The sequence below is a fragment of the Perca flavescens genome, chromosome 19 (assembly GCF_004354835.1).
Source record: "Perca flavescens isolate YP-PL-M2 chromosome 19, PFLA_1.0, whole genome shotgun sequence".
In the NCBI taxonomy this organism is placed as follows: Eukaryota; Metazoa; Chordata; class Actinopteri; order Perciformes; family Percidae; genus Perca; species Perca flavescens.
Window position 1 is genome coordinate 18951963 of NC_041349.1, and position 17664 is coordinate 18969626.

The 17664-nt window shown below is 42.5% G+C and overlaps 2 protein-coding genes across 6 annotated transcripts in view; both read right to left on the reverse strand.

The window, feature by feature from the left end:
* Positions 1-5198, reverse strand: part of si:ch73-335l21.1 (insulin receptor substrate 1-B) — a 42143-nt gene extending 36945 nt beyond the window's left edge. For both annotated transcript variants that reach the window (XR_003690910.1, XM_028564002.1), the window contains exon 1: positions 4299-5198. Coding sequence is in view for 1 of the 2 variants with exons in the window: in XM_028564002.1 (XP_028419803.1) it covers positions 4299-4647 (349 nt within the window). In the remaining variant the exon portion in view is untranslated. The remainder of the gene's footprint in view (positions 1-4298) is intronic.
* Positions 5199-6820: 1622 nt separating this feature from the next.
* The window catches only part of agfg2 (ArfGAP with FG repeats 2), an 18265-nt gene continuing 7421 nt past the window's right edge, over positions 6821-17664 (reverse strand). For 3 of the 4 annotated variants that reach the window (XM_028606124.1, XM_028606123.1, XM_028606121.1), the window contains 12 exons: positions 17624-17664; positions 16669-16813; positions 16203-16323; positions 15987-16091; positions 15310-15342; positions 12937-13191; positions 11667-11739; positions 11477-11520; positions 11161-11265; positions 8621-8740; positions 8073-8143; positions 6821-7915 (listed from right to left, as the gene is read on the reverse strand). The exon at positions 17624-17664 is cut by the window's right edge and continues 75 nt beyond it. In XM_028606124.1, the coding sequence (XP_028461925.1) occupies positions 7868-7915; positions 8073-8143; positions 8621-8740; positions 11161-11265; positions 11477-11520; positions 11667-11739; positions 12937-13191; positions 15310-15342; positions 15987-16091; positions 16203-16323; positions 16669-16813; positions 17624-17664 (1161 nt within the window). In that variant the 3' untranslated portion in view covers positions 6821-7867. The remainder of the gene's footprint in view (positions 7916-8072; positions 8144-8620; positions 8741-11160; positions 11266-11476; positions 11521-11666; positions 11740-12936; positions 13192-15309; positions 15343-15986; positions 16092-16202; positions 16324-16668; positions 16814-17623) is intronic. The other variant, XM_028606122.1, reaches the window with a different exon arrangement.

Below are 17664 nucleotides of genomic sequence, written 5' to 3' on the forward strand. Positions count from 1 at the left end.
ACTGCCATCTAATGCATATTTTGTGGTGCTTAAAAGTGGCAAAACTATACCTAACTGGAAAACAGATTTTCAGTGAAGTGAAGGGAAAAACTGCTCAAATTGAGGTTTGTGGATTAGCATGAATAACCATGTCATTATATTAGGAAGCAGATGTTTCTGTGTTTCACATGTAATTTCTTGGAGCTTTGAAGGGAGGAATAGATATATAGATGGATATAATAGATAGACGCTGCGCTTGGTTAGCGCTGCAATTTAAGATTAGTTTCATTATCGTTTAATCTGAAGATCGTTTCCTTGAATAATCTTTTATTCATTTTGTCCATCTCAGTTGGAGATCAACTGATGGAATTTGCTCAGGAAAAGTGTGGAGCTTGAGTTAAAGGACAATTTCGGTGCAAAATTAATCTAGGGGTTAATAACACGTGTACAGAGTCGACCGTTCTCTGGGATATGTTTTCATGCTATAATCGAATGGGTTTCTAGCTAGAAACAAGCTGATTAGCTGCTAACGCTAGCTTTCGGGGCAGAGGGTAAATCGCTATTTTATAACACTAACAAGGCTCAAAATAGCACCACACTTAAACGGTAGCATTACGAGGGTCCCTACATGTAAGCTGCCCCGAAAGCTAGCGTTAGCAGCTAATCACCGGTTTGTGGTAGCTTGTTTCAAGCTAGAAGCATATTTGATTAGCATGAAAACATGTCCCAGAGAATGATCGACTCGGTACACATGTGTTATTAACCCCTAGGTTCATTTTGCGCCGGAATTGTCCTTGAAGATGTTTTCGTCCAAATTTTTATGTTTTTGAGTGAACAGTCCCTTTGAAACAAACATGAAATCACGTTTGGGGGTTCATATTTGAATCAGAGAAGAGCTGCATCTTATATTTACTTGCATTATTGTTGCATTATTGTTCCATCTGTTTGATTATTTTGGACAATCCTTGAGTCTGAAAATAGGGAACAAAAGCCAATCACAATTTCCTAGAGCACAATTCAACGTCTTTTTAATCAGCAGTACAAAAACCAAAGATATTAAATTTACTCTCATTCAAAAGTAGAAAATTATCAAAGCGGTTGTAGATTAATTTTCTTTCAATTGATTAATCGGTTATTTTAGCACTAAATCAGCCACAATCCTGTCAGACTTCATCTGCTTCTTGGACTGTGCTTTTATTTTGCTGCTGTAATATATGCAGCCTTTCTGCATGTGTGTACTGTATGTGTGGGTGTTTCTCTCTCGTTCTAGTGCCAATGGCTCCAAAGTTTGACTCTGCCATATTGTTCTTTTGAGGTCAACAACGATTCCTGAGGTGGTGCCTGAGCTGCGGGAAGTTTTCCTGGCAAAGGGCGACTGCGGGCCGCACGTCTGCCCGTTTCGTCGACGTTAAGCCTTTACACACTCAAATGACTCCTAATAGCTGAGCAAATAGATGCCCTAAAGCCTGATACTGTACTCGCTGCCCGAAAGGGTCTTACTGGAATCAGCTGAATAAATAACTGGGATCCTAATATCGCCCTGCACAACAGCTGGCTCGTGTTTGTGTAATTACCGCCGGCTCGAGGGGAGGCCGTGTGATATTGGACAGTTCCTGGGCTGCTTTAGGTGTGTTTCCCAGGCCCAAAAGCACTATATGGCAGCATGGACTTGTACAGTATTTATTGTGCTATCACTGTATGCATGCTCACTATCCTGCACGCTGAGGAACCTCTTGCTGTGCAGACTCAAAGCAACCCAATCATTCCAAACTTCAACCCATAACTTTGATTCCAGCTCCAGCTAAGGTGTGCTGCTGAGAAGTCCCCCCACTCCAAAGCAACTGACAGCTTTACTTGAGTAGCTACACAGGTATCAAATTGAGGGAGTGGTCTTCTGGAAAGTATGTGGGACAGACAGTGCAGCATCTCTTGGCCCTGGATTGAATTCTTCCGTCTCCCCACTGGGATGAGTGGGGGACGGATACTTGACTGCTCTGACAGTAGTGGAGTGACTGTGTGTGTGTGTGTGTGTGTGTGTGTGTGTGTGTGTGTGTGTGTGGCCTCATTTTTTTGTATGGGCAGAAACCGTGTGAACTGCAGCACATACCACAAGAAAATGCCTGCCAACGTGCTGGTTTACACAGCAGCTCAGCCGCAGCTCTTTGTCACTGTCAGTGTCAGGGAGGGTGATTTACATGAGGAACTCAACACTTGAAGCAACAAAAGAAAGAGACCAGTTAGCTGTCAGGGCAGCACACCGGACCGGTAATTTCAAAGACAACTCATGGCAGCGACGGCATGATGATGCTTGAGCCAGCTGCTTGTCTGGTTTCCTTGGAAGGCCGAGCGCACTTACCTGCCGAGCTGCAGGATTTCTGTGCATCTGACCTTTATACACAAAACACTAATTTGAATATTTGCGCTTTAGTGACTTTTTTTGTTCTAAAAAGGCTGTAAAGTTTCCCACAATTCCTTAGGCTCCAACATCTGTCTATTCACTTTCCCGTCTCACAGGCACTCGTCAAATACTTGGGAGAAGTGGGCTGTACCCACACACACACAAACATACAGACACTGTTTGACAATGTCTACCCGCTCCAAATCCTGGCACCACATCACTCCAGTCCTAAAACAACTCCACTGGCTTCCTATCTCCCAACGGATCACCTACAAAATCCTGGTCCTCACCTACAAAGCTCTCCACCATCTGGCCCCCTCATACCTTACTGACCTCCTCTCCCCCTACCAACCCTCACGGTCCCTCAGATCCACCTCAGCCGGTCTCCTCTCCATCCAAAAGTCCAAACTCCGCAGTTTTGGGGACAGAGCATTCTCCAGAGCAGCTCCCAGGCTCTGGAACTCCCTCCCCCAAGAGATCCGCACCTCTGAGTCCCTCACCATCTTCCAGTCCCGCCTCAAGACCCATCTCTTCAACTCTGCCTACCCATAGCCCCCCTGGCCCCCCTCCATTTTTCATCTGAATCTTGTTTTGTTCTACTTGTTTTGTTTTGTTCGTTTTGTTTTGTTATGTTTTTAATCTACCCTGCCCTGTAAAGCGACTTTGAGTCCATGAAAAGCGCTATATAAATTCAATTTATTATTATTATTATTAATGTTGACATCAATTCCAAATCTGCAAGGGGTTACTAATGCAACTTTCTGGAGCTCCTAAATCAACCAAATTTGTCTTTACTTTAAACAACTTGCTCTCCTGTGGTTTTAAATAAAAAAAAACAGTGATGTCAAAGCCGTCGAATATGTAATTTTCTCTCCTCAGGTGTTTTATGTAACAGAGGCAGGAGGCCGATGGCACCTTGAACTCGTAGTTATGTTTGCTAAGATTGCGTCATGCGTCTAGGTCTGGCCTCTCACAGTGAGGGCTGAACAGGTGATTTGAAGTTGCCCAGCTCACCACTTTTGCTGACAGCTGTGTTGACACAAGCAGCTGATACACACCGTTTGAGAAAAATCTACATGGGGGATTCTTTAGGGGGAGTTAAGGCCATTTTCACATTTGCAGCATGAGATAAATCCAGTGCAGGAGAAGCTTGATGGGACAGGGGCAAAGCTGCTTTGTCATTAATTGTCAATCATGGAAAAAATATGAATGTGTGTAGTCTCACTGAGACTCACTGAGCCTGTCAGGTGCAAATGTGCTTCCCTCTCACTACTTTATGGACATTTTTCTCCTCTTATGGAATCAATGCCTGATGTAATATTGCAGTGTCAGCAAAAAAAAAAAAAAAAAAGAGCATGCAAAGTAAACAAGAGGGTTTGTTTGAATTGGGAAAGAGACAACGACTGCACACAGCTGGCCCACAAAGAGAAACCCAAAAAGTATGGAGGGCAACTGGGAGAAAATATCTAGCCTGACACCAGTATGATGTATGACAAGGACTGGTGGGGAGGAGGCGCGTTAACACACTCTCACACTCTCACACTCTCACACTCTCTCTCTCTCTCTCTCTCTCTCTCTCTCTCTCTCTCTCTCTCTCTCTCTCTCTCTCTCATGACATGTCTTAAAAGTGTAAAAATGAACACCACCCTGCTTAAAATCTGAAACAATATATAGGGCAAATGGGAGTGCACCCTCAACAGACACAAACTGTGTAAACTTGACTAATGGTTTTTAAACAATCCCTGCACATTACTCAATACACTGGGATGAAACATGTCCCGATCTGCAGTGCGCTTCTGCGGCTCAGCTATGCAGCCGTTGCCACGTTTCTCCTCTTATGCAGAGCTTCATACAATATTGAGTGTGTGTATGCATGTATGCATGCGTGCATGCATGCATGCACGCAGTGTCTTTGACTTACTTTTGCACTGCAGGTCCACCATGGCCTGGTACCACTCGTCCTGGTCTGCCTCGTTCTCCGCGGCGATGGCGAAACTCTCGGCCCGGGTGTACAGCACGATCATGTGCTTGTTCTTGGAGTCGGCCCGCTTGTTGATGTTGAAGCACGTCTCCAGCGCCACCGCTTTCTTCGGGACGGGGGCCTTGCCGCGGAATTTCTTCTCGCTCTCGTAGTACTCCAGGCGGGTCGGGCCACGCTCCGAAGCGGCGCGGAGCACGAAGTAGCGCCGGTGCATGGACTTCTGCTTGCGGAGGTAGCCGCTCTTCCGCACGTCCTCGCAGCTCTGGAGGTCGCCCGCTTGGCTCTCCATGACGCGCGATATCTTCTTTTATTTTCCACTAAAACAAACTCGTGTTGTATTTTTCTTGTAGTGTTTCTGCAAGTTTAGAGGGGTAAATCAAACGTCCCCTGGCTCCGCTCCCCTGTCTCTCTCTCTCCCACATCAACGCAGGCATGTGAGAGGGGAGGCAGGGGTCGGTTTGGGTCGCTGTGCTACCGCGAGTCCCGAATACTGACCCTGAACCGGGGAATGGTTGGCGGCTGCAGCTATCGTTAGTTTTCCTCTTGTTTGGGTTGTTTTTCTGTTTTCCAAACGGGCGAGCACATGCGGTACAACTCGGCGCGGAGCTCCCCCCCTACTCTCCACTACTACTACTATTACTAAGTAGTGCTGCTAGCGTTTCCAAGCGCTGTCTGGGCGGTTTAATCCCATTTACTACACAGCACACAGCACAGAGCCTGTCCGGCTGGCTGCAGTCTGTTGTCTCTCTCCGTTCCCCCACCCCTGCCTGCCTTGCTCGGCTCCGGTCTTGTTGCTGCAGAGCAGCTACCGTGGATCAGGACTGTCAATCACCGCTGTGCTTGTACTCTGGAACGGCGGTGCGTTCACGGACCCTGCCCGAGCTCTGACAGCAGAGCTCCGACAACAGAGCTACCATCATTTCTTTCGTGCATTCCAGTGATCTCTATCCGGATTTAATAATAGATAGAGATAGAGGTAGAGTACATATTTATTTAGCGAAATGGGGAATTGTTACAACCAGAAAAAAACAGGGGGTGAAATAAGATAATAAAAACACAACTAAAAACTGAACTAAAACTTAAAAACCAGGACCACACACTAATCACTCACACAGTGATAGTTCCTGGTAATTTACATGATGAGTGCAAGTCTAGCACATTCTTTGAATGTAATAATGTAGTAAGGTGCTTCGATGAAATTGTATTGTCTAGACGAGCTTTGGGAATATAGTGAATCTATACAGACAGTTATGTACAGGTATGAAAAATATAGAAATGTAATAGAGGTATGTAATATACATGAATGTATGTAGTACTTTGTTCAGCTGAGTCACGTAATGAACAGGTAACTATAATATAGAAATCAACAGTAAGATAATGCATAATGATAACAAAAATAAACAAAAATGTACACGTAATAAACAATACTAAACACTACTGGAAGAAAAGACAAATACTTGAATGTGGTAGAATGTATGCCAGTATTTTGTACTATAAAGGGGAAAAGTCAGGTTTAAATTCGTTTTAATTGGCTCTTTTCCTTTTTGTATCCGTTTCTTGTGCTGCTATAACGTGCATTCTCCAACGTATTGCATTTGTATTGCATCTTCACTAAACATTGAAAGTTTATTCAACGGTCACCCAACCAACGTGCAATATTTCCCACAGCACGTGAATGCAGCAACACTTCCACTGTGTGTGTGGAGTAAGATTTCAGTGTTGGCTCGACCACGAGTCCACCCTGTTCCATTTATTGTAAAAACTCCCCCTCTGTTCTGTATTCGTATTAGATGAACTCAACTTTTAAAGCGCCATGCAGATTTTGAAATACATCAAATGCAGCGACTTCGCTTAATATTTTAAATCTAGGTTAATAGTGAAACCATCAAATACAGTCGTTTTATAGTGATTGATTCCTAAATGCTGCACAAACAGCGGATTAAGCTGCTGTAATTGAATAAATGAGGCATTTAAAAACGCCATATTTATGCCAATCAGACTGTTTGAGTACAATGATTTTGATCTGTTGACTGTCTGGCTGAGCAATGAAACCTCCATCTCTCATTGGTGCATGTCTGTAAGAATCAATTAACATATATACATATTAATAATATGGCTGTTTTAGAGTTCTTTAAATTGACAATACATCGTTTTAAGGTCATTCTGAAAGCTATAAAAAGGTTTCTATCTTTGTGTGCTTATGCACTATGTATGTTGTTATGCAATTTGCATCCCAAAGTAACCTTGTGAATGAGGTCAGAGAAAAGTGGATATCAAGCGCCCCCTGCTGTTTGATGAACTCATTACCGCCTTAAAAAAACTAGCTTCTCAAGCTCAAGAACTAAGAATATATATATTCTCAAAGTCATTTCATGCTTGTATTTTTGTTTATGAGAGGTTCGTTGAACACAATATACACATATACATTAACCACTAAAAGAAACACCCAGAGCCAAACTGTCTTAAGAAGCAACAAACTGATTTTATGAACATGAATACTTGTCATTACAAAGACACATGAATCTCTCTTTTCTTTTTGGCAAAATGAGGGAAATGTACTTCACCTTCATGTCAAATGAAAAGAAAAAAAAAATATATCAAGCGAAAAACATTTTGGTCCAGAAAAATGAAAGCGATGAAGTTTTTATACACATTTAAGTTATTCTGAAATTGCTTTTACATTCAGTAGAATCTCCTGTTAGCCCTCAAAGCGCATGCAGCCTAGGAAGTGGAAAACATAGATTATCCTTCAAAGGATGACCTGAGAAAAAAAAAAAAAAAACAGTGACAAATGCAAACATGTTCCACACACCCATCACAGAGAAAAGCCTGTCTTATCTTTCAATGCTAATTTACATGCATCAGGAGGCTGTTAAGGCCGTTATAACCATCTGTAGAAAGAATCTTCTGATGCACAGTCTCAACTGGCTCTTCCTTTGGAAAACTGAAAGACTGCAATGGTTTTTAAACCAGGAGACCACGCTGATGAATTTATCGGTGGCCTGTTTGTTTGTTTTTTGCACTTTTAAGCAGGAGATGAAAGCAAAGTAGCAGCAGCAGTGGCATGTGTGTTTATGTGTGTGTCTCATATACGTGTGTGTGTGTGTGTGTGTGTGTGTGTGTGTGTGTGTGTGTGTGTGTTTCTGCAAAAATCATAGAGGCGTCGTTTACTCATGACTCCCACAGAGCCCTGAGGTGGCGTCCACTGGCACACAAACACCTTTTGACATAATGTCACGTGGTACAAACACAGCAGGCGACCGATCTCATACGTCCACAAATTTCATCATTACATTCACACGTTTTCTTTGCCCTCCACAAACACGTAAACACAGACAGAGAGGGGGCGATAGAGAGAGGAGAGGGAGGACGTCAAACCCTCCCTCAGAGGGTGAGAATACTCCAGAGGCATTGAAATGGCAGCGACTCCTCAAGTTCACTTCTCCCTCGGTTCCCAGAGATGAACGGGTTGGGTGAAGTAAGGAGAGGGGGGGATTTGGGGGAGGGAATCAGATGAAAGGGTTCCGCGACGTCCCTCGACTGGGGTAAACATTCCCCTGAAAGAAAAGAGAGGCAGGGTGAGAATCAACAACAGGACCTTACTACACTTCCTGTTAGTAGAAAGACAGAGTTTGCAAAAAATACCAATTAGCCCGTCTTTTATCCCCCATGAAGTGCACTTGGTGCCACTTGTTTGCACGGCAGTGAACTCACCGTAAACGGGTTCACCGACATGGGCCGAGGGACTTTGGGCTGAGAGTCGGGCGCAGGGAAGGAGGCAAAACCTGAAACACACATACAGCAACATGACAGAAAAACATGTTCAATGGTGTGAAAACAGCAGCAGCAGCTCTATACTGAGTGAGTGAGTGAGTGTGTGAGTGTGTGTGTGTGTGTAAAATGTTCAAGTTCAGCACAAACTGTATCGGAAAAGATGGTTTGTTGATGTATGGCATGAACCGAAATTAAAAATATATTATACACGTATAGTATAAATAGTGTAGAACCTTATTTGAAGATAAAACTGGAACCAAAAGTTAAAAGATCTCTTAGCTATAGAAAGCAGCGTTAGGGGGTCTGCATGTGACGTAGATGAGCCTGAGGTCCATTTTATGCTTTCAAATGTATTATAACTAAAAGTATAATTATCATACAAATTCAAAACCTCAACTTAAGAAACTGAATATTACACAGACGCAATGTTGGACACCACAAAATAAAATGATCATAGAATAATCTAAAAAAAAAAAAAAAAACGTTACCATTGGCTTCCTGGTTGCTGGCTGATTCATGATGAAATGCACTCTGGGTGCTGGGTGCTGGGAAGGAGGCGGACGTAGGGAAAACGGAGGTGGGCGAGGTGACAAACGCACTGGAGTCACCTGGAGAGATGATGCAGCCACACACGGCCAGATCAGATGCAGCTCAGTAGTCCATGTGAAAAAGACTGTTAGTTGGCTTTAAAGTAGAACCAATCACAGAGAGCCGTTGTCCTGTTAACTTCTGTGTTTTATATGGAATCTCAGAGGCAACGTAAGAAGTAATGAGCTATCCCACTGGTCAAATGATATCGGTGAATACGTGAAAATGGAGCTGCAAGAATAGAAGAGTTCTAATATCGAAGCTGTAGTTCACATAATGAAGTAGAATAATAATAAATAATAAATGACGTGTGATTGCTGCGTATGTTACCTATATCTTGTGTTATATGTTACCTATATGTTGTGTTATATGTTACCTATATGTTGTGTTATATGTTACCTATATGTTGTGTTATATGTTACCTATATCTTGTGTTATATGTTACCTATATCTTGTGTTATATGTTACCTATATATTGTTCTTGTAGTCTACCCTATTTATTATTTCCTGTATATTGTATCCTATTATTTCATGTATATTCTGTATGTATGCTTTGTGTTTGATATTTTGCTGCTGTAACACTGTAATTTCCTATTTTTGGGATCAATAAAAATCTATCTATCTATCTATCTATCTATCTATCTATCTATCTATCTATCTATCTATCTATCTATCTATTTTTTATTGTTTCTTTTGGAAAATACTATTCTATAGTACTCTATCTATTGTATGCTTTCTATTTGTTAGGTTCTTAGTAATGGCTGAGTGTTTAGCCAGTGCAGAGCAGGTCAGCAGCACAAAAAGGCTACAATTGAACAAAAATGAAGAATAAAGTTTCCAATAATGAATATTTGCTTGGCTTTAAATTGAGTGAGTCTTTGAAGGAAATTAACAAATGCTTATGAACTTAGCACAGCGAACAAAACTCAAATGGAACGGTCTCAGAACTTTTTCCCTCAGAAAGTTTTCTTTTCTTTTTTTGCCAAATTACATTAGTTGTTCCCAGGAAACGTCCAAGGAAATCATTACAACATCCATTCTTTTAATGTTTAAGGTCCAGTGTGTGGGAATTTCTCCCATCTAGCGTTTAGATCGTATATCGCAATCAACTCTCTCGCGCCACGCAGTTCAAAGTACGTATTACAGCTACGGTAGCCTTCACGCTTTTTTTCTGATGACGCCGCTCTCTTGCTCTTTTCAATATCCAAGTTTGTGAACGGGCAACACAGATTTAGATAATGAACAACTAAACACGTTATACACTGGACCTTTAATTTCACACATTTATTCCTCAGAGGAATTATCCAATATGTGTGAGTGTGTGTGTGTGTGTGTGTGTGTGTGTGTGTGTGTTTTTATTAGAAAATACTGTTTTAGAAGTATTAAAGTGTGTTTTATTCAGCTCCATAAATTAAGGACTCTTTCTGGCTTCTTTGGAAAATGATTGCATCATTGTGTGCATGATTTTACCATGCCTTTTACCAAAACATAACACATAATTGGTCACAAATCAATAATCATAGTTCAAATTGAGAGTAAAAATCCATATTTTTTTCAATTAATCATTTGATCTATGAAAAGTAAAAAAAAAAAAAAAAAGAATTGCGAAAAAATGCCAATGAAAATTCTGACAGCCCCAAGAAGATGTCTTTCACTGTCCCACTACTTTTGTTCAAACGAGATATTCAATTTAAAATAATATATAACACAGAAAAGCAGCAATGCTTCACATGTGAAAAGCTGAAACCAGCAAACATTTGCCATATTTTCTTGATCAAGCCAGTGAATTAACAAATCTTTTATCCAAATTATCGCCATTTAATTTACTGACGATTGACTAATCTTAAGCAAATAACTGCTTCAACTGTAAATAAAATATAAAACTTCATGCATTTCCTTTAACGTTGATCAAACAGTTGATGAAAGGCTAACTCTTACTGTAAGATCCTTAGACTTTTTTTGGATAGAATAATTGATTTAAGAAGAAGAAGAAGTCCTTACAAGGACTCCTTCTACATAGGTGGTGGGGATGGCACAGTGGATATGACACATGCCTTTGGTGTGGGAGATCTGGGTTCAATTTCCACTGCGATACATCGACCAATGTGTCCCTGAGCAAGACACTTAACCCCTAGTTGCTCCAGATACGTAATTGTACGCCTCTGGAGTAAACGCAACTCTGAGTCGATTTGGATAAAAACGTCAGCTAAATGACAGTAATGTAATGTAACATACAGAATATGGAGTATGTAATTCTGGAAAGTAAAGTGAAGCCTTTCTCTGAAACAACACCACAACCTTTGAGGATATAGTCACCATATTCCATATTCCTCATCATCTTTTCAAAACATGGTTAGAAGTCCTAAAGAAACAATGCGACGTAAAGAGGTGAGTAGCAGAGTTACGTCTGAAGGACCTTGAACGAGTGAATGAGTCTCACCTCCTGATGCGTTGCTGAAGGGGTTACTGGGGGAGAGCGCAATGGGCTGCTGGGAAGCGGAGCCGGAGATGGAACTGGAGCTGGAGCTGAATGGGTTGGGGAAACCTGAGACACAGGGACAGAGGGGGTAGAAGAGACGGGGAGATAATTAACGGTGTGTGGGGTTGACAGGGTACATTCCTGTCTATTCAAGTCAACACTGCTCTGAGTCGCACTGATGCATCCTATTTAGAGGTGTTGGGCAGCTTTAAAGATGAAGGAGCTGAACGTAAATACAGTGCAGGAGGGGTCAATGCAGTGCATGCTTGGTACCTACTTGCAAAAGTTTGGGAGCTGGAGACCGTATCGACACCGGGGGAACTGGGGAAAAGTAGAAAAATTAAGGATTGATCAGAATGTTACCTTTAAAAAGGGCTCCACATGCAGGAAATGAAAGAAGAAGAAAAAAAATCAGTCACATCAAACAAAAGCTGATTTGACAAAACTGTTGTTTTTTTTCTCTCTACCTGGCAGGAGTAGAGCTGGACGAGAGCCTGCTGCCGAAGATGGCGTTGTACTGCGGAGGGCCACCAGGTGGAGCTGCGAACAAGCATTTCACACACACACACACACACACACACACCACGACTCGTCACCTCAAGGCTCTAACGAGCGCTTATTCGAGAGATCAAGTGTTAGTGCAACTATTATCTTGAAATGTGAGTAAAAAATTGCACAAAAAGCTCCAACAGTTGATCGCAAGCATTTAAGTCATCAGATGAACAAAAGCTTCACAAATCCTCTGAATAGAATATTGGTGCTCACCCTTGATATGAATCAAAGTGAAGCGGGGGGGGAAGAAAATCAATAACCTCCTTACACTGCCAGGCAAGGGAGGCTGTGATGAAGGTGGAAAACAACAAAGCGTACTGTAGGAAGCTGGAGTGCTCCTCACATGAATCCTGTACAATTGAACCGCCGCCTTGGTTATTAGACAAATGCAGCAGATTTTGAAAACGTACACGGCCCTTTAAAATCAGATCTGTGCACGATCTGGAGCAAACACAATGAGCATAATTCAGCTGCCAAAAGCCTTGGCATTTGGAGTAAGGGTGTTACGCAACCCTAGTTAAGCTTGCCGTGACCATCTGCATCACGTGCACACTAACTCTCCTTCGGCATCTCTATCTATACATTACTTAGTTGTGGAAGACCTACTCAGGTCCTTTACTGCAGTGAAAGTGCCAGTACAACTATGTAAAAACACTTAGGCACACACTTAAAGCTAAAGTACATAAGAATTAACAGCAAAATGTACTTAAAAATAAAGAGAAAAATGGACCCTGGAAAAGAAGAAAAAAAAACAGCTTCTGCTACAGAAATAGGTATTGATTTATTGGGACTTTTCTCTAATCTCTGCTTTTTTGTGTATATTGGAATATTGTGAAATACATTAACTTTTTGTTGGGAGTCAAACCATCTCGAAGTTTAAAAAGGTTCTGGACACTGCTTTTACATAGGGGGTAAAAAGGCAAAAAGGCTGGAGCCGCTGGTTAAATCTTTTAACACCGTGTTGTATTTTATAAGCTGAACATGCGTTTTCATATCTTAAATCTTAAAAGTAACTAAGCAACCATACTATATTACCGGTCAAATAAATGTAAGGTGGCACTGTACTGGAGTAGAAGTATAAAGCTTCTGCCTCTATTAGCTGAATATCCAACAAATCAACATACAGATATAACAGAAACTTAAGATGAACATTACAAGCATTCAAGCACTCAAAATGTGTCCTACCTGCGACCGTTGACGTGTCACAGAAGACACTGTCCAGATGTGACACGGCAGCGTATCGGTCGGCGTTGGAGCTGCCGACAGGCTGTGTCGTCTGGCTGGCACTTCCAGGCTGCTGCTGGGACAGAGACTGGGGCAGAGGCTGCTGCTGCTGCTGCTGCTGCTGCTGAGCATGGTTCAAACCTCCAAAGTCCACGCTGAGAGACTTGGGGAAGGCCCTGAAGGGCCCCGAAGTCCCCGAGGCCGATACTGTGCGACCTTGAGAGCGAGACAACCAGACTGAGCTTCAGTGCAAAGACAGAGGATGGGAGCTGGTGCAAGTCATCTGCAATTCACAATTTGGAGTTTTTAAAACCACAACTTATTCTACAGGTTATTATAAAAAGTATAATTGAGCCGAGGGCTGAGAAAAAAAACTTAGCCTTAACCTTAGTTATGCCATGAAGAGGTAAAATAATATAATTATATCAAGTGACTTTACATGACTTTTTATTGCCTCTGTTTTCAAGGCAACACGGACGACAAGTCCTTAAAGATGCAGTAGGTAAGACTTATAAAACTAACTTTCTGTCATATTTGCTGAAACTGACCCCATGTTGCAGTAGAACTACATGAAGCAGGTCATTTAAAAAAGAAATCCGGCTCCTCTGGCACCACCTACAGCCTGTAGTGCGATTTGCAAAAATCCACCGCTCCCTGTTCAGATACACCAATCAGGATCAGAGGGGGGGTGTCTAACTGCGTGTCAATCACACGCATTCATTCTCCCTTGTGGGGGGAGGGGCTTAGGAGACCGTTTTGGGCTTTAGCACAAAGGGGGGAGGAACTGAGGAGTTGTTGATGTTCAAATTTTTTGGATAAAGCCTGGATCTTCGCAATCCTACCTACAGCACTTTTAAAGCAACACTAGAGAACTTTTCCCACTTTGGAAGAGGAATTGTCCATTACATCACATTTTGCAAGTTTGCCAGATCGGGTAGCGGATCTGTAGTTCGAAAGAACTGGACAAATCCTCTTCCAACTTGTAGGGGGACCGAAGCAGGAAAAGTTCTTTAGTGTTGCTTTAAAGTACGTAAAAATGTAAAATCTACAATTCCATGACATCTGCAAACTCCATCTCCTAAAGAGGATTATTTGATACGGTCGAAAAGTACTTAAGAACTACTAAATGGACCTTGAGGTGAGACTGTTTTGTCCAAGGACTGACACTAATTAAGCAATACTATTTAAATTGTTTATCATGCTAAATCCAGATCAATTCATTGACATGAATCGGATTATATGGTAGCACATGTTATATACCAATGTAGAAATGATATTATTCATATGGACCAATATGATTAAAAGAGTCATGAAGCAAAGCAATTGTTCTCATGCTATTTTACCATGGCCATGAGGCTTGTCAAATGCAGGATTAGCATGTGCTGTAATCACGGTTAAGCATTGACAACAAAAAACAGAAAGGCACAGCAGCGAGCCAACAACTTCTGGGATAGTTTTCAAAGCACAGACGACAGAATATAATTGTTAGACGTTAACAAAGGCAGGAAATGAACGTCTTTGCAGGTAGCAAGCTTTCTACAAACAGTCACAAAGCATGCTGGGATCAGCCCAAAAAATGCTAGCATGGGGACACAAATTATTTTTTTTAATCCAGCTCGTCTTCCTCTGTCAGCGGAGGGGTCAGTGACAGAAACCAGACCAGACTTGACTTAGATTTTATGAAGATATAAAGCAAGTGAAGCTGCATGTTTTTGGGATGTGATCATATACTACTGTAGGGCTCAAGATGGGAACCTATCTGTGCAAACATACCTTAACTTCCTGGAATACTTGTTCGGCATGTGAGTGTGTATCGTGGCATTACAGCTGTGTCCTACATAGTCTTTAAATGCTCCAACGCCAACGTGGGAGCAGCAGCAGCCACGGCCTAAAAATAGCATTACTTTAAACTTGTTCCTTTTCCTCCGAGGGAACATTGCGTGTGTGTGTGTGTGTGTGTGTGTGTGTGTGTGTGTGTGTATGTCTGTCCTTGACCCTCCAGATCTGGCTTTGTAGTAGGAAACCTGACTGATGAAGTAAAATATTGACCGCAATTCCAGCATGTGACACTGGCCAGCCGTGACTTGGGCGGCTGAATTTAAAGTGCTGTGTCTTCTCTCAAACTGTGATTTTAAAATGAAGCTTAATTCACATGCATGTCGAGGCGTGGCATTCCAGCATGGCCTACAGACCGGCCTACAGACCGGCCATTTATTAGGAACGATACAGCAAGGAAGAGCTTATTGATCTCAGCCATTCAGCACACATTCAAACGCATCGGTTGGTGCTGCGTCTTACGGCGAGACGCAGCACCAACCGAGGTAAGACTCTTACCTAAAGTGAAGTGGTTTTTGAATGAGCTACTGGCTACGTTGTCGGGAAAGAGAGGAGAGTGAGACAAGACAGACAGAAGACAGAAAAAAAGAGAGAGGGATAAGTTAAGGGAGGAGTGGAGAAAGAGAGTTTGTCACTGACGTTGTATGAAACTTTTGTCGTCCCTGCTGTCACTCTTGGCCAGCTGAGCAGCCTGTTGAATATTGCTATTCATGAAAAGCAACCCAGTGTGCTAAGATGATGACACGGAGCCGTTTTAAACCCACACGATATGGTAAAATGAAAACTATGACTGCAGGCTGAGTCTCTCTTTGTCCTTCCCAAAGAGGCATTAAGTCAGCCAGAATCTGTGAAAACATTCTGCATGTTCTGGACAACACGATGACACTATGCACTGGCAGACTTTGAAGCTAGACGCCCACAGAATAGAATATACTGTAGTTTCTATTTATAGCAGCAATCCATGTAATGCTCATTATACAACATTAAGGTGGACGACAACAGGTACACTCTTTCCTGTAGTTTTTTTGTGGTCCTTTAGCTTTGTACTGTATTACATATCTACTGATTTATGTGGAATGTTGATGTGTGATGAATGACATTTTCTAGCTTGATTGAGATCAAGACGGAATCGAAAACAAGGGGTTCATTGGGGGGGGGTGGGGGGGGGGACACACCTGAGGGCCGCGGGAGGGCGGGGAAGGAGGGGACGTGGCTCTGAGCTCCAAGCGCCGACGACATAGAGCCTGGCCGCTGTCTCTCTATCCCGCACAGGGAGGGATCTACATCAGAGGGAGAGAGACAACAGATAAAAGAAAAGGACAAATGGGTGAAGGGATCGATCACATTCGGTCCAAAAATGTCAACTCCCGTGATGAAGATCAACCTCCAACCTTTCAGAGAGGGGTCTCTGAAGCTTTGGGAGCGCGATGGCCGAGCGGTGAACACGTCCGTCCGCATGTCGGCGGGCGAGATCGCAGGAGCTCGATCCCATGACGGCAGCTGGGACTGAGACTGGCGGACAAGAGGTGGGAAGACAGAAGCAGATGGGAGGTAGAGAGAAAGACACAAAAGGCAGAAGAAGTGAGTCTCTTTCATGCTTTCTCAATAATTCATAAGCAGCGGCTTTGATGTCGAGGCTACCTAGCCCTCTCACTGTCCGACCCATCAGTCTCTGTCTCTCTGCCACAGTGTGGGAGCAAATTCAGGTCGTTTCCTCCCTTTCTATCCTCTTTATCTTTTAAAAACACTCTTTGAGCTCTTTTCACATACTCGTTCTCTACCACACCCACCCACTCTCGGTCTTGAGGCTCTCTTAATCCATTACACGCACAATCAGATCATGTTAAGCTCGCTCACCATTGGCCGCGTGGACCTGGCGTTAGGGGGCAGGTTATGGCAGGGAGCCTGGCTCGCTAAGGGACCAAGGGAAGGGGGCACTGCCTGGACCCCCGGGCTCCAAGGACCCTCGACATCCCTCCGGTTCTTACTTTTGGAAAAATGCCTGAAAGAGACAGGTTATTTAGTACCGTTAAAATGAGTCTGTGTAGTTGCACAGACTCATAAAAAGCACAATCAAAGCCAGACAGTCATCTACCTATCAAACGTCATGACAAAGAACATTTTCTTGGACTTGAAACTAAACCCAAAACAATGGCTGGTCTTTTATTCCCAGCGTGAAAGCTGCTCTTATCCTTGAGCTAATTTTTCCAAGTAGGCGTGTCCCTTTCAAACAGTGAATGTCTAAATTTGGAACAAACTTCATGAGTTGTTTGTTTGGATCTAATTTTGCCCGGTTACGCCCTTTCGCTTGGAACAACTGAAAGTCCAACAGAAAATTAATCTGTAATACAGTCATTTTGGAACTGTTTTCAAGAAGAAGAAAAAAATGCCCTAAAAAAAGCATGCTAACAATGTTACAATAATAATAACAAACTATACTTGTATAGCAATTTTTCTACATACAATCAGCTCAAAGTGCTTTACATCAAATCGTAAAGTCCTTTGAGCTGTAAGAATGACAATGCTAACATGCTAATGTTTTCTGCACCAAATTGCATGGCAATCCATCCAATAGTTGTTGAGATTTTTCACTAAAAAACTAAAATGTCAACTTTGTGGTGGCGCTGAAGTCAGGAAATCACCAAAGTCATAAGGATTTATTCTCTACGGGACCACGACTGTTTGCAGCAATTTTCATGGCAGTTAATGTGATAGTTGTTGAGACATTTCCGTCCTATTCACCTTTAGGCCTTTCCTACTACTGCCTGACCACATTAGTATGTTATGTTGCAGACTAAACCAAATTTCTCACCACTTTTTCTTCTCGAATTTGTCCTGCAGGAACTCTTTGAA